The sequence below is a fragment of the Oryctolagus cuniculus genome, chromosome 19 (assembly GCF_964237555.1).
Source record: "Oryctolagus cuniculus chromosome 19, mOryCun1.1, whole genome shotgun sequence".
Classification (NCBI taxonomy): domain Eukaryota; kingdom Metazoa; phylum Chordata; class Mammalia; order Lagomorpha; family Leporidae; genus Oryctolagus; species Oryctolagus cuniculus.
The window spans coordinates 31,311,252-31,325,032 of record NC_091450.1 but is presented as its reverse complement, the minus strand read 5'-3'; the positions used below and the strand labels follow the sequence as shown (position 1 = coordinate 31,325,032).

The 13,781-nt window shown below is 62.1% G+C and overlaps 1 protein-coding gene across 3 annotated transcripts; it reads right to left on the bottom strand.

Moving 5' to 3' along the window:
• TFAP4 (transcription factor AP-4) lies at positions 1 to 13,217 on the bottom strand. 3 transcript variants are annotated; one of them, XM_008249594.4, is made up of 7 exons: positions 12,658 to 13,217; positions 4,505 to 4,670; positions 4,283 to 4,381; positions 3,817 to 3,987; positions 3,115 to 3,255; positions 1,829 to 1,984; positions 1 to 1,011 (listed from the first exon to the last, which is right to left on the bottom strand). In XM_008249594.4, exons 1-7 carry the CDS (start codon positions 13,059 to 13,061, stop codon positions 817 to 819), a joined length of 1,332 nt encoding a protein of 443 aa, XP_008247816.2. In that variant the 5' UTR covers positions 13,062 to 13,217; the 3' UTR covers positions 1 to 816. The 3 variants fall into 3 exon arrangements, with proteins under 3 accessions (XP_008247816.2, XP_069920110.1, XP_069920109.1); XM_070064009.1 differs by having other exon boundaries at positions 12,717 to 13,216; XM_070064008.1 differs by lacking the exon at positions 12,658 to 13,217 and adding an exon at positions 5,543 to 9,999.
• Between the last annotated feature and the right edge of the window lie 564 nt (positions 13,218 to 13,781).

Sequence of the window (13,781 nt, the reverse complement as noted above, 5' to 3'; positions counted from 1 at the left end):
TACAAAACCAAGTACAAACTTTATTTTGTTTCTTTACAAAGGCACAGTGGCCTCTTGGTTTTTTTTCCCCCTCCCCACTTTCTTAACAAAATATAATAGCTTCTCCTGGAACACAAAGACCTCAAAATTGTAAAAAAAAAAAAAAAAAAAAAAAATCAAAACAGAAACCAAAAACAAAACCGAAACAAAAAAAACCAACAACAAACAAAACAGAGACGAAGACACTTTTGGGCTGGACGTGGGAAACCTGTAGGGGCTGGGGGGAGTGGCACACCCTGTGCTGGGAGGGGAGAGGAGGGGAGAAGGGCAGCAGCAAACCCCAGCCCAAGCAACGCAGACCCCCGGGCCCCCAGAAAGCCCCCGGCCCAGCCTGACCCCCAACCCATGTAAGTGCTTAAAGGAGAAGGAGGATTACCAAAGAGGGGGGAAGAGGGGACTGACAGCTGCCCGGCGCTGGGCTGCCTCCGGCAAAGACAGAAAAGCCTTGGGGTTTTGTTGATTTTTCCCTGTTCTCAAAAACATGTTTCAATGAAAAAATGCTTTTGGCAGAGAGAGGCCCGGCCCTCAGCGTGAGCCTGCCCCAGCCCGGGGGTCCCGGTGATGCTCCCACACGCTCTGCGCCACCCCAGCCCCGGGACCTCGGGTTGGGGCCGTCGGTCAAAGGTCGATTTACAGTATTTGAAAAGGAGGTCACAAAAGAGACCCAAATGACATCGTAATTTTGTAAAAATTCCGCACTCATTCACCCACATTTCTCCCTGTTGCTGCCCCGGCCCCCTCCAGCCCCCAGAAGGGAGAGGAGGGCTGGGGGGGTGGTCAGGGAAGCTCCCCACCCCCCAGCGGCTCCTCCCGGCTCTGGTCCATGGCGTCGCTGTCCGAGGCCTCGGAGTCGGAGGCGGTGTCGGAGGTGTGCACCTCCGGGCAGCTGCGGACCGGCTTCACGATGACCGCCCGCCGCTGCTCCTCCTCCTGCTCCAGCTTGTCCTGGGTGCCCTCGATGTGCTGGATCGCCTGGAAGGGGACAGGCCGCTGAGGGGCCCTGGCCACGAGGCGCACTCTCCCCGCAAACATACACCCCAGAGGAAGCCCGGCCAAGCAGCGGGGAGTCCACCAGAGTCCAGGGGACGCAGATCCGAAAAAGCCCCTCTGTTCAGCTGTGAAACCCCCTTCTGGGAAGACCAGGCCCCAGGGCTGCCTCCGAATCCCAAAGGTCTCTCACCCAGTTGCACATTTCGCAGTCTGCCTGTTTGCTTAGCGGAAGCCTTTGTTATTAATTGTGTTATTCACTTTGCCGAGTTTCCCTGCAATTCAAGTTCAGGGCGGCGGAGCGGGGAGGCTGATCTTTTTAATTTTTTCCTGTTATGGCTTTTTTGGTTTATTTAGTTATGTATTGCGTTGTTACTGTTGTTTCTAACTGCTGTGGGATCCCCCAAGGGGTCTTGCCCACAGCTGCGGACAGCTGTAACTTGAGGCTGGACCCCTAGCTCATCACCTCTGCTTGCTCATTCTCTGCAGGGGTCTTAGGGATCACCTGCACCTTCACCCCATGTCCTAGATGACCCAGCCTAGAACATTCTGCAGCAGCCCAAGAGCTGGACGCAGGAACTCCGTCGGCTGTGGGTTCAGGGAGCAATGCCCGCGTCAAGAACAGACACGTGGTCTTCCAGGCTACCCCTTCCCACGAGACCCCAAGTGCAGGCAGGGAGACTGCCCCCGACCCAAGCCCCAGCTTGTCCCTCCTCTTCCACCCCACATGCTCCAGCCTCCCTTGAAGAGCTAGCTCCCAAAAGAGCACCCCCACGAGCTGCCCAGTGCCGAGCCCAGATACCTGCACGATCGTGTCCAGGTTTTGCCGGGATGTGGAGACAGAGTTGATGACCGAGGAGGGGCCCATGGTGACGACGTTGATGTGGTGGGAGGGTGGGGGAGGCGGAGCCGGCACGATCACCGTGGGGTGGTGCGTGGGGGCCGGAGGGGGCAGGAGCTGTAAGACAGAAGCCCTCTCAGCCACTCTCCAAGGGCTCCCCTCATGGGCACTGTCTGGGTTATAGCCCCCCACTTCCTCTGATATTAAATGAAAGAGGGGGCCGGCGCTGTGGCACTGTAGGTTAAACCTCCACCTGCAGCACTGGCATCCCATATGGGTCCCGGCTGCTCCACTTCCAATCCAGCTCCCTGCTAATGGCCTGGGAAAGCAGTAGAAGATGGTCCAAGTCCTGGGGCCCCTGCACCCACGTGGGACACCTGGAAGAAGCTCCTGGCTTCTGGCTCCAGATCGGCCCAGCTCCGGCCGCTGTGGCCATTTGGGGAGTGAACCAATGGATGGAAGACCTCTCTCTCTCTGTCTCTCCCTGTCCTGTCTGTAGCTCTGTCTCTCAAATAAAGAAATAAATCTTTTAAAAAAGGGAATGAGAGCCGGCGCCGTGGCTCAATAGGCTAATCCTCCGCCTTGCGGCGCCGGCACACCGGGTTCTAGTCCCGGTCAGGGTGCCGGATTCTGTCCCGGTTGCCCCTCTTCCAGGCCAGCTCTCTGCTATGGCCAGGGAGTGCAGTGGAGGATGGCCCAGGTGCTTGGGCCCTGCACCCCATGGGAGACCAGGAAAAAGCACCTGGATCCTGGCTCCTGCCATCGGATCAGCGCGGTGCGCCGGCTGCAGCGGCGGCCATTGGAGGGTGAACCAACGGCAAAAAGGAAGACCTTTCTCTCTGTCTCTCTCTCACACTGTCCACTCTGCCTGTCAAAAAAAAAAAAAAAAAAAAAAAAAAAGGAATGAAATAAAATAGTGGCCTAGCAAGGGACTTCCATTTCGAGCACCAAGAAAACAGCCCAGCATCTACTGCTATGGTGGCCAAGGCACAGACTCAAGATTTAAGTCCCTGCCCCAAGTCATTTAGGATCCTGGGCCTTGATTATTTAACATGTTGTGCCTACCGGCCTGCTGGGAAGCTACTTTGTAATAACACTGAGGAGAGCTGGAAACCAGGAATGTCCCAGAAACTGCCCGAATCTATTCCTCTTCTGCCCAGTGTGCCCCTGGACAGCCAGAGGGCACCAAGGCCTGGCCTGAGACACCAAGGTCAGGCCGCGAGGCCCCGCCCAGCACCCGCGCTCACCTGGGTCCGCAGGTGCTGCTGTTCCCGCTCCAGCTTTTCCTGGTGCAGCAGCCGCACCTGTTCCTGCTGCTGCTGCAGCTGCACCTGCTGCGCGATCACCTTGAGCTTTTCCGGGTACATGTGGGCCTCCAAGGAGCGCACCTGGACGCGGAAGGACAGCAGGCTCAGGCCAGCGCCTGCACCACACCCTCGTCCACTGCTGCCACAGCAGTCGCTTGCTAAAATCCTCAACAACGCCAGCACACAGAGCCCTGGGCTTGGACAGAGACGGCAGCCCTGACCACCGCCCACGACGCTGTCCTCACCTCCCACCTGCTGCTGCTGGAACTTGGAACACCCTCGGCCCTCTGGGCCCGATCCGCCAGAGGAGCTGTGGACCACGCCCTGGCACCATGCAAACGACCCCTGAGGCCGCAGCGCCATCCTTAGATTCCAGTCCTCCCTGCGCCCCCCACAGACCGCCCCCACCCCAGGGGCAGGGTCTCCCTGAACACCGGCCCGCGGCGCGCCCCTCACCTGCTCCTCCAGCATCATGCGCACCGGGCCCCCCCCCAGGGGCAGGGTCTCCCCGAACACCGGCGGACGGGAAGCCCGCGGCGCGCCCCTCACCTGCTCCTCCAGCATCATGCGCCCCGCCCCCCCCCCCAGGGGCAGGGTCTCCCTGAACACCGGCGGACCGGAAGCCCGCGGCGCGCCCCTCACCTGCTCCTCCAGCATCATGCGCACCGAGCGCTCCTTATCCAGCTGCTGCCGAAGCTCGATCATCTCCCGCCGCAAGTCCTCGGCCTTCTCGTCCTCCCAGATGTCCGGCGAGCCGATGCCCTCGTCCTTGTCCTCCGCCCGCCGCCGCTTCGGGGACGAGCCGCTCAGCTCCTGGGGAGGCCAAGGGGCCAGTGAGGGCGCCTGACACCGGCACAGAGGCGGGGGCGCTCCGCCACAGCCCCCACACGCCCCGCATGTGGATCCTGCAGATCCAACTGACTGGCCACACGGACGCAGAATGGACCCGGCTTCTAGAACATTCATCGGGTTCCCTCCTGAGCCCGCTCCACTGCGACTGACAGATGGGGACCTCGAGGCCCCAGGCCAGGGGTTGGGTCTGGCATGCGCCCAGGGGAGGAGGGCAGGGCCTGGGGGCGGGGGCGGGGGCGGGGGCTCCCGCAGGTACCTGGATGAAGCGCTTGAGCTGTGTGTTCTGCTGCAAGAGCCTGGTCTTCTCCTGCTCCAGCGAGAAGATGTACTCGGCCGTCTGCTGCAGAATGGCTGCCTGGGGGCGGCCGGGGACAGAGTCAGGCCGCGGCAGGGCCCCGCGGCTCGCTTGCTCCTCCCCCCCCAAGGCGGCCGCGGCCCCCGGGAAGGCCCCCAGGAAGGTCCCCGGGGCCCCGCCCACCTTGCTGAGCTTCTCTCCGTCCGTGTGGGGGATGAGGGTCTTGAGGGACTGGAAGCCCGCGTTGATGCTCTGCATGCGCCGCCGCTCGTTGCTGTTGGCGATCTCCCGCCGGATCCGCCGCTCCTGGTCCCGCTGCGTCTCCGGGGTCAGTGGAATGTTGGCCAGGCTGCCGGGAAGACAGGGCAGGCTCAGGCCGGCGTCCTCTGCACTCCGCCTCCGACTGGCCCCTGTCTTCTCCGTTCATTTCCGGAAGAGGGGCCTGAGTGTAGCCTGCACCCTTGACACTGCAAAAGGTGCCGGGCGTGCGGCCGGTGCTGCGGCACAGCAAGTAAAGCCGCCGCCTGTGCCGCCTACATCCCACGCGGGCGCCCATTCGTGCCCCGGCTGCTGCACTGCCAATCCAGCTCCCTGCTGATGTGGCTGGGAAAGCAGAGGTAGATGGCCCAAGTGCTTGGGCCCCTGCACCCACGTAGCAGACCCTGGAGAAGCTCCTGGCTCCTGGCTTCAGCCTGGCCCAGCCCTGGTCATTGTGGCCATCTGGGGAGTGAAACAGTGCATGGAAGACCCCTCTCTCTCTCTCTCTCTCTGTATGTAACTCTTACTTTCAAATAAATAATAAATCCTTTAAAAAAAAAAAAAAAGTGCCAGGTCTGCCTGATGCTGATGCTGGAGGGAGTGGGGGGCTGCATGGGACCCCAGGCAGACTGGAATCAGTGGGCACAGACAGCCCGCTCCAGACCGAAAAGTCGCCTGCTTCCTTTCTGGGGAGAGAGCTGTCCTCCGTAGCAGAGGCTCCCAGCTGTGTGTGGGTATCGCCTCCTTCAGAGTCGCTGGCTTGCCAGCCCAGGAGTGACAGATGGTCCCTCCCCCCCATCCCCACAGCCATGGCCAGCCACCAGCTCCACCCCAACCCCGCCCCCAGGCTGAGACTCCACAGGAGACAAGACAGGTGCCAGTCCCTCCACCACAGGGACCTCAGGCCAACAGCCCAGGGGACAGTCCCCCCCCAAGCGCATACACGCCTATAAGCAGACCCACCCTGAGGGACACAGAGCTCCGGCATGCTGTGGGCAGTGTTACTGCCGTGGCCAGTGGGGTGAGAGAGAAGGCAGCCAAGGGAGGGGCGAGGCTGTGGGCCGAGGGGCACTGGCGGGAGGCAGGCGGCAGCGGAGCCGGCGGGCCCAACGCCACTGCTCCCGAGGGGTGGGCCTGTGTGTGGCCTGGAGAAGGCTGGCCCCCCTTTCCAGGCCCCCCTGCAACTCCCCCGCCCGCGCCTGATGGCTTCCAGATGCTGGGCTCCCAGCAGAGGCCGCCAGCCCCACCCAAAGCCACAGCCAGAGGGGCCCTCCTGGGGTGACCCATGCCAGGCCTGGGCCTGGGGCACAGGGACAGCGCTCTAGCAGTGGCAACGGCAAGAGGCTCAACTCACTTAGCCTGACCTGGCCCCGGTGCCCATCCCCGGGCAGACGGCCTCCACAGGCCAGGCCAGGAAGGGCCAAATCTGCCACCAATGGACAGAGCCCACCCTGCACAGCCCGCCTCGGCCCCCACGGGGCCCTACACGCGTCCCTCAGCCAGGGGGATGACAGCCAGGGCCTCAGCCTCCTGTCCCAGCACGGAGGGGACCCACTGGGAGTGGGGTCCTCATCAAGCCAAGTCCCCTCCCCCAAGGAAGGAGGCTGGGTACCCCGCTTCGCAGATGGGACTTAGGGCTCAGAGTGGGCTGGGCTGGGCCTGATATGGGTCACACAGCTGGGGGTCCAGCTCAGAACTTGGGGGCCCAGGGACCTCCCTTCTCTGAGGTTCCCTGCCCCACAGTGGGAGTGGGGGTACTGGAAGGAGGAGGGAGCCAGGCAGAGCAGAAGTTGCTGCGGGGGCTGCTGGTCAGCCCACGGGGGAGAATCTGCCCCCAGGCCCGGCACAGCCCTCAGCCACCTAAGAGAGGCCAGCAGACCAAGGGGGACAGAGACGGCTCGGCAGCGCGCGGTTCAAGTTGAAGGGGTCGTGGGAGCAAGAGGAGATGGGGAGAGCCGGCCAATGGGTGCGAAGTCACCTGGCCACTGCAGTCTGTCTGGGGACATCCTGCCCCTCAGGAGAGAACTGAGGACGGACACCCTCCCCTACCCAGTCTCGGGTCCATCATGCCAACACCTAACGGCCTGGGCTAACCAGAGACTGGAGGTCAAAAACGAGCCCCCCTTTCTCTCTGTCTCTCACTATGCCTTTTTTTTCTTTTTTAAGATTTATTTATTTTATTTGAAAGTCAGAGTTACACACAGAGAGGAGATGCAGAGAGAGGTAGAGACAGAGAGAGAGGTCTTCCATCCGCTGGTTCACTCCCTGGATGGCAGCAACGGCTGGAGCTGTGCTGATCCGAAGCCAGGAGCCAGGAGCTTCATCCAGGTCTCCCACGTGGGTGCAGGGGCCCAAGGATTTGGGCCATCTTCTACTACTTTCCCAGACCATAGCAGAGAGCTGGACAGGAAGTGGAGCAGCCAGGTCTTGAACCAGCACCTATATGGGATGGCAGCACTGCAGGCAGTAGCTTAACCCACTATGCCACAGCACCGGCCCCTAACTCTGCCTTTCAAATAGATAGATAAATAAATCTAAAAAAAAAAAAAAAAAATAGAACAGCACTGTGGCATAGTGGGTAAACCTGCCACCTGTGGCACAGGCATCCCACATGGGCACAGGTTCAAGTCCCAGATGCTGCCTTCTGACCCAGCTTCCTGCTAACACACCTGAAAAAGCAGCAGAGGACAGCCCGAGTGCTTGGGTCCCTGCCACCCACACGGGAGACCCAGATGAAGTTCCTGGCTCCTGGCTTCAGATTCAGCTCTGGCTGTTTTGGCCATTTGGGGAGTGAACCAGTGGATAGAAGATACCTCTCTCTCTCTCTCTCTCTCTAACTCTAACTCTAACTCTAACTCTAACTCTAACTCTGCCTTTCAAATAATTAAATGTCTTAAAAAAAAGAGGGAGAGAGAGATACCTATGCCTAGCAACAAACAAGTTTTAAAACAGTTTTGAGTTCTTCACAAAATATGCTAACAACTCACTTTGCTAGATTTTCCTGCTCAGTTGTCACCATCTCCCTGTGAGCCAAGTGGCTGCTGACTACCAAGGGAAGAAGAGAGAGGACAGGGGCCAGTGCTAATGGCACAGCAGGTAAAGCTGCTGCTTGCGATGCCAGCATCCCACATGGGCACCAGTTCGCATCCTGGCTGCTCCACTTCTGATCCAGCTCCCTGCTAGTGGCCTCGGAAAAGCAGCAAAGAATGACCCAGGTGCTTGGGCTCCTGCACCTACAAGGGAGACCTGAATGAAACTCCTGGCTTTGGCATGGCCCAGGCCTGGCCATTGCAGCCATCTGGGGAGTACACCAGTGGATCTATCTCTCTCTGTCTCTCCAACTCTCACTTTCAAATAAAAATAGAGGTGGGACAGACACTCGGGAAGGAATCAGCTACAGCAAGCAGCAGAGCTGGGACTTCAGTCTGGGCCCCAGAGCAGGGGTTGGCCCGCAGGGTGGACAGGGCTCTGCCCTGTCCCGCAGGTGCAGGTGCCTGTACTCTTCCTGGAGCAGAGGGAGGCACCATCCGCAGTCACCCTTCTCCCTTTGCACAGACCTCTTTGACATCCCCCGTCCGAGCAGCACAGAAACCCAGTGGGTATCTGCTGCACCCTTGGGTTACAGTGAGTGACGCAGGGTCCTGGGAGGGGAAGGGACGCACCCAGCATCAGGCTGCCTGGCCAGGGTGCAGCGGCAGGTCCCAGGGCTCTCACTGGCTGGCGGCACCCTGACAGCTCACTCAGCTCACGGTTTGCTGCAGCGGGAGCAGCATCCCTGCCCCTCTGAATCCCAGGGAGGGGCCAGGCACACAAGGGGAGTGTCCTGCCAGAACCACACCCACAGACAGGTGGACGGCAGGGAGTGGCTGCACACACCCTCCTGTACTTCCCAGCCCAATCCCAGCAACCTGCCTGCCTACAGTGCCCTGGAGGGGCTCAGGCCCAGCCTCTCCCTCCCGCCTGGACACCCACTACTGGGGAGACCAAAGGCAATGGCAAGACCCCAGGCCTCAAAGTCCCAGCCCCAGAGTTCTCAGAGGGGAGAGGCCCTGAGGCCCAGCCAGGGATCCAGGGTCTATGCAGGCTCCCCCTTTGCAAGGAAACCACCAGCCTCGCTTCTCCAAATGTCCCCTCTGGCCCATCCCCTCCACACCCCTCAGCCCAGCCTCCTGGCTCAGGAACCAGCTGCTAGTTAACCTAGGCTTAACCAAAATTAAACCCAAGACTTCCCCTCAAAGCCACAGTGCCTTACAAGGGGCTTGGGTTCGCCACCAAGCCCCTCAATTAAAGTTCGTCTAAACTGGCCATGAAGTACCAGCTGACAGTCAACAGAAGGAACATTCGTCAGCTGTTGATTGGTGGAGTGTGGGTTAACCAGGGGTTCTCTTTGGTGGAATATAAGCTAAACCAAAAGTTTGGGTTGGTGGAGTGTGAGCTATGCAGGGGTTCTGATTGGTGGATTATGGGCTGACCAGGGGTTCTCACTGGGGGAGTGTGGGTTAATCAGGGGTTCTCACTGGCAGAGTATAAGCTAAGCAAGGGTTCCGATTGGTGGAGTGTGGGCCAACCAAGAGTTCTCATTGGAGAAGTGCTAGCTAACCAGGAAATCTTATTGGTGGGTGATGCTGCACTGGATCAAGTGAAGTTTTCTGCCAACACCTGAAAAGCTCCTCATGGCTCCTTCTGTATTTTGCAGAAGTGAGCTCAGCTTACAAGAACCAGCAGGTGGAAGCCCCCTGTCCCCAGGTGAGCAGTCAAGGTGCCTAGCGACCTCTGACACCAGCCACTCTGGCTTCACTCCCTTCCTGACTGCCCTCAAACAGCGGTTTCCTGGGGGCTGCCCTGGCTTCAGGAATTAACACAGGGCACCAGGCAACAACCAACAGCCAAGGGACAAAAATTGGGTACCAGACCCGAGTGCCAAGACCAGAGCTACGAGCACAGACCCCCAGAAACCTCCTGGAGGGACACAAACATCCCAGCCGGATGCTCAGAGGCAGGGAGCAAGCTCTTTGAGTCAGATCCCTGCTGCCCGGCCCAAGGCCAGGGGGTTCCCCTGCCCCGACACACTCCATCCTCAAAGTGGCCACGGGGAGCTCTCCTTCCACACTGCCCTGAAGTCACTCACATGCCCCAGAATCATGGCCACAAAGCAAACTCCACACGGTCAGGGTGGGGAGGTCTACATGGCGGGGAGACACAAACCTGCCAGCAAGGGTGCCCAGGGTGCTCACCCATCTCTCACCTAAGTAGCCTTAAGGCTCTGGCCTGTCGCCTTGCTTCTGTCCATACTCCACGCTCCCGCCTCGGTCCCAGAACAGACCGTGCCTGGGCAGCTCCCATAACATCCCTCCCATCTTCCCCTCCACACCACGTACTCCCGCCCCAGTCCATCAGCGCGAACCCTGCACTGGGTTCTAACAGACGCCAGCCTTGCCACTTACCAGCTATGGAATCCCAAGCCTCGCCCGTTCCCCCCAACCTGGAAGCTGAGAAAATTGCCTCACTTTACAGTCTTGGGAAAAAGAGATTGAGGGGAAAAAAAACTGGAGCGAGATGACGACAGAGCATCCTGTTTCTCCAGGGTCCGAACCCAGAAGTCCAGAACAATCTGTGGATCCCTGAGGGGCTGACAAGACCCTTTAGCACCAGGGAGCATGAGCTAGCTGCTCACAAAATGTGTCCTCAGTCCCAGCATAAAACTGGTGCTTCGTCAGGCACCCAATAAACCCTCCAGACCCCTTAATTTTCCCCAATGCCATCTTACAGGAACTTTCTTAAAGAGCCTACAAGGATAGAGACCACCATGCACCTGCTTTTCAGAATCCGAATGTCATCCAACGGCCACCAAACACTTTGCACACTTGTGGCTAACCCTCACAGGCGACAGAGTCAAAACATCACAGCTTCCACGGACGGCACTGTACCGAGAGCTCTCTGGCCAGACTAGGGGAGCCCTGCTGGTCCCTGGAGAATGGAGCTGACTCCGTCAGCCTGGAAGGACCTTAAGAAGCAAGTCTACCCACCTGGCCAGGAGGCCATGCCTGACCTGCACAGGCCTCACACTTTGCTGCCCCTCCTGAAAATGATCACACAGGGGCCGCAGCTCACAACCACCTTGCGAGGGGGCATCTGTGCAGGACTGCTGGCTTCCTCCACGTGGGGACAGGTGCCACAGGTGCCCAGGCATGACAGCAGAGAGCCCCAGTGCCCCCAAGCCTGCCCAGGGCACGGGACCCAAAGCACCCTCTCCGGCAAGTGGAGCGGCTCAACCCCACTGCTCACTGCCCTGCCCCGTTCCCAGCGCGAGCAGAGGAACAACTCTGGGGTCAGGTTCAAGTCCCAGCTCCACCACTTGCTCTGGCTGGCCCCTTCCCCGGCCTCGGTCCTCATCCTACGAAGGGGATGACAATTCAGTGAGAAAAGAACACACAAAAAGCTCAGGATTTTTTTTTTTAACCTATTAAAGGTTGAGCCCTCCAGGTGGGCTTTGGGGAGGGGCCAGCCCTCAGGGTGGACCTGCTGGCTGCCAGGTGAGTTAACTACCCATCCATCCTTAAGTACAGACTCTGGACTTGACAGCAATTGGGGGTGGGGACCCCAAGAAGCCCGCGTGTACAGAGCGATGTAACTGTCCCCTGACCCAGTTTCTGCAGCCCCTGGTGTCCCCCAGCCAGGGCCACACCGCCGGGTTCCTCCTCCCTCCATCGCCGCCCTGTCTCTCTGGGGCACAGGAGCACGTGGTCCCAGCCCCGGGGAGCCATTTCGCTGCAGGAACAGCATCGCAGGGAAGGAGCCGCGGGTTCCAAACTCGTGCCCGCTGGAGAACCTCCCTGCACCCGGGACCCCCGAGGGCCAGTCGTGTCCAGAACGCAAAGGCCGGGTCGCTGGACATCCGAGCTCCAAGGCGTGTGCGCTTCAACCCGCGTCCAGGGAGACCTGGCCGCGGGTGGTTTGCAAACCCAGCACCCTTCGGCAAAGGGTGCATCGGGAGCAACTTGGGACCAGGCTTGCAAAGCCGCTCCTGGGGCGGGCGGCGGACTTGGGGCCACCCACCCAGCTGGGAGGCCCGGCGCTTCCCGTTTATGGTCGGGGGGTGTGGGGTGGGGGGCGTGGGGTGGGAAAGTTCGCAGGAGAGCCACGTGCGGCAGGAAACGGCCTTGCGAGGCTATGGGCGGCCTGGGGCGCCCCCTCCCCGCAAGGCCTCCGCCGCCCCCACCCCGCCACGGCCCGCCGTGCCCATTCTGCCCGCGGGGGCCGAGCTTTGTGCGGGGAGAGCGTGGTCCCGGAGCGCCTACAAGTCCCACAATGCCGCGCCGGCGGAGTGCACAGGACTACAGCTCCCGCGCAGCCGCGCGCGGAGGTCCGCCTACTCCAAGAGGGCTGCAGAGTCACGTCCAGGCCTCGCTAGTAAACAGCGCCCGGGCGCGAGCGGGCGGGAGAGCAGGCGGGCAGCCGCCGCCGCCACCGTGCCCGGGCCGCGGCTCCCGGGCCCGCGCGCACCCGTACCCCCCCACGCGCGCACGCCCCCACCCCGGCTGCAGCCCCGCTCTCTGCAACCACGCACGCCGCCCGGCTCCCGCCCCCCCGCCCCGGAGCGCGGCATGGCTGCATTGTAGCCGCCCTCGCCGCGGCCCCACGCGTGCCCCAGGCCCCCCGGACCCGCCTGGACGGGGGACACTCCGAGCGCGCGAGGAAGGGGGGGAGAGGAAGGAAGCCGCCGCGGGAGGGGGGAGGAGGAAGCGCGGGGAGTGGGGGGAAGCCAGCAGCACCAAGCATGGCCGGGACTGCTGCAGAACCACGTGGGTCTGTTTGCAATTTACAAACGTCGCGACTCGCCCGCCTGCAGTGGACAAAAGTGGCCGAGAGCGCTCGGGGCCCCCACGTTACGAGGGAGGAGGGTGCCCGGGCGGCGGGAGCGCGGCGCGCGGGGCTGCAGCGGCCCCGGGAGCTAAGAAAGCCGAGCGGGGTCCGCGGCGCGGGCCATGCGTGCGCACACGCGCGCCCGCTGGGGCGGGCGGGCTGGCCGAGGGGCTGCAGCGGTGGGAAGGGGTGGGGGGGTGGGGAGGAGTACACACCTACAGAGCCCTCCTATCACTTCTTTCTCTGTTTTCCTGAAATGTTGCAAAGAGGGCACCTTCTGAGTGGGCACCATGAAATACTCCATAGCGATCGGCGCCCTCCTGTGCGCGAGCCGAGCGCGGCGAGCGGCCGGGGGCTGCAGGACCGGAGTCGGAATCCTCGGGCAGCGCCGGACGGAGGTGCAGGCTCGGCCGGTCCCAGATGCTGGCGGCGGCGGCGGCGGCGAGGGGCGGGCGGCGGGCGGGAGGGGCGGGAGGGAGGTCTCTCCGGCCTGCCTCCCCGGGCGTGTGTCTGTGTGTGCGTGTGTTTGCAGCTGATCAGATGTCTGTTTCAAGGCGGGAAACAGCTGGTGAATACTCAGCACTCCCCCGGCCTCCTTCCGCGGAGTAAGGAATTGCATGTAAACAAAGGACTATTTGCAGCGACCCCGGGCGGCGCGCGGCCCGGCCGAGACGGACGCGGGCCCCCGGGGGGCCGGCTGCCGCGGGGGTCTGCGGGCCTCCCCCGGATGCGGGGGCTCCGGGGCCCGCGGGGACGGGGTGGGGGGCGCGCGCGTGAATGGAGCGAGCTGCGGCCGAGCTACATGCGCCACTATGGGTGATGAGGTCCATCAGCTGACAGGTTGGCAAGCGTTGCAAAAAAAAAAAAAAAAAAAAAAAAGGCCAGCCCGGGCGAGGGAGCCCCCGGCCTGAGCGCAGACGGCCGGGTGCGGGGTCGGGGGGCGCGCGGCGGCCCGGGGCGCGCGCCGCGAGCTTTGCTTTTCCGCGGCTGCGAGTGCACGGCGCGCTCCCCGCGAGCCGAGCCGGGCCCCCTGGAAACTTGCGTCACAGCCGCCGCTTCCCACATGTGGCTCGGGGCTGACTCCGGAGGCCGGCCCGCCGCCGCCCGCGCGGGCTCCGGAGCCTGGGAATCCCAGATCCGCGGAGCGGGCCGGCGGGGAGGCGCGCGCCCGTCCCGGGGGAGCCCCCGCGCGGCCTGCCCCGCCGCCAGGGAGCGCTCTCCGCGAGGGGGCGACGGCCGCGGGCTTCCGGCCCCCGCCCGCCCCGGCTGCAGGAAGCCCACGCCTGCCTTGGAATGTCCGCGCCCCAGCCCGCCGCCGCCGCCTTTCCCAATCCCATCC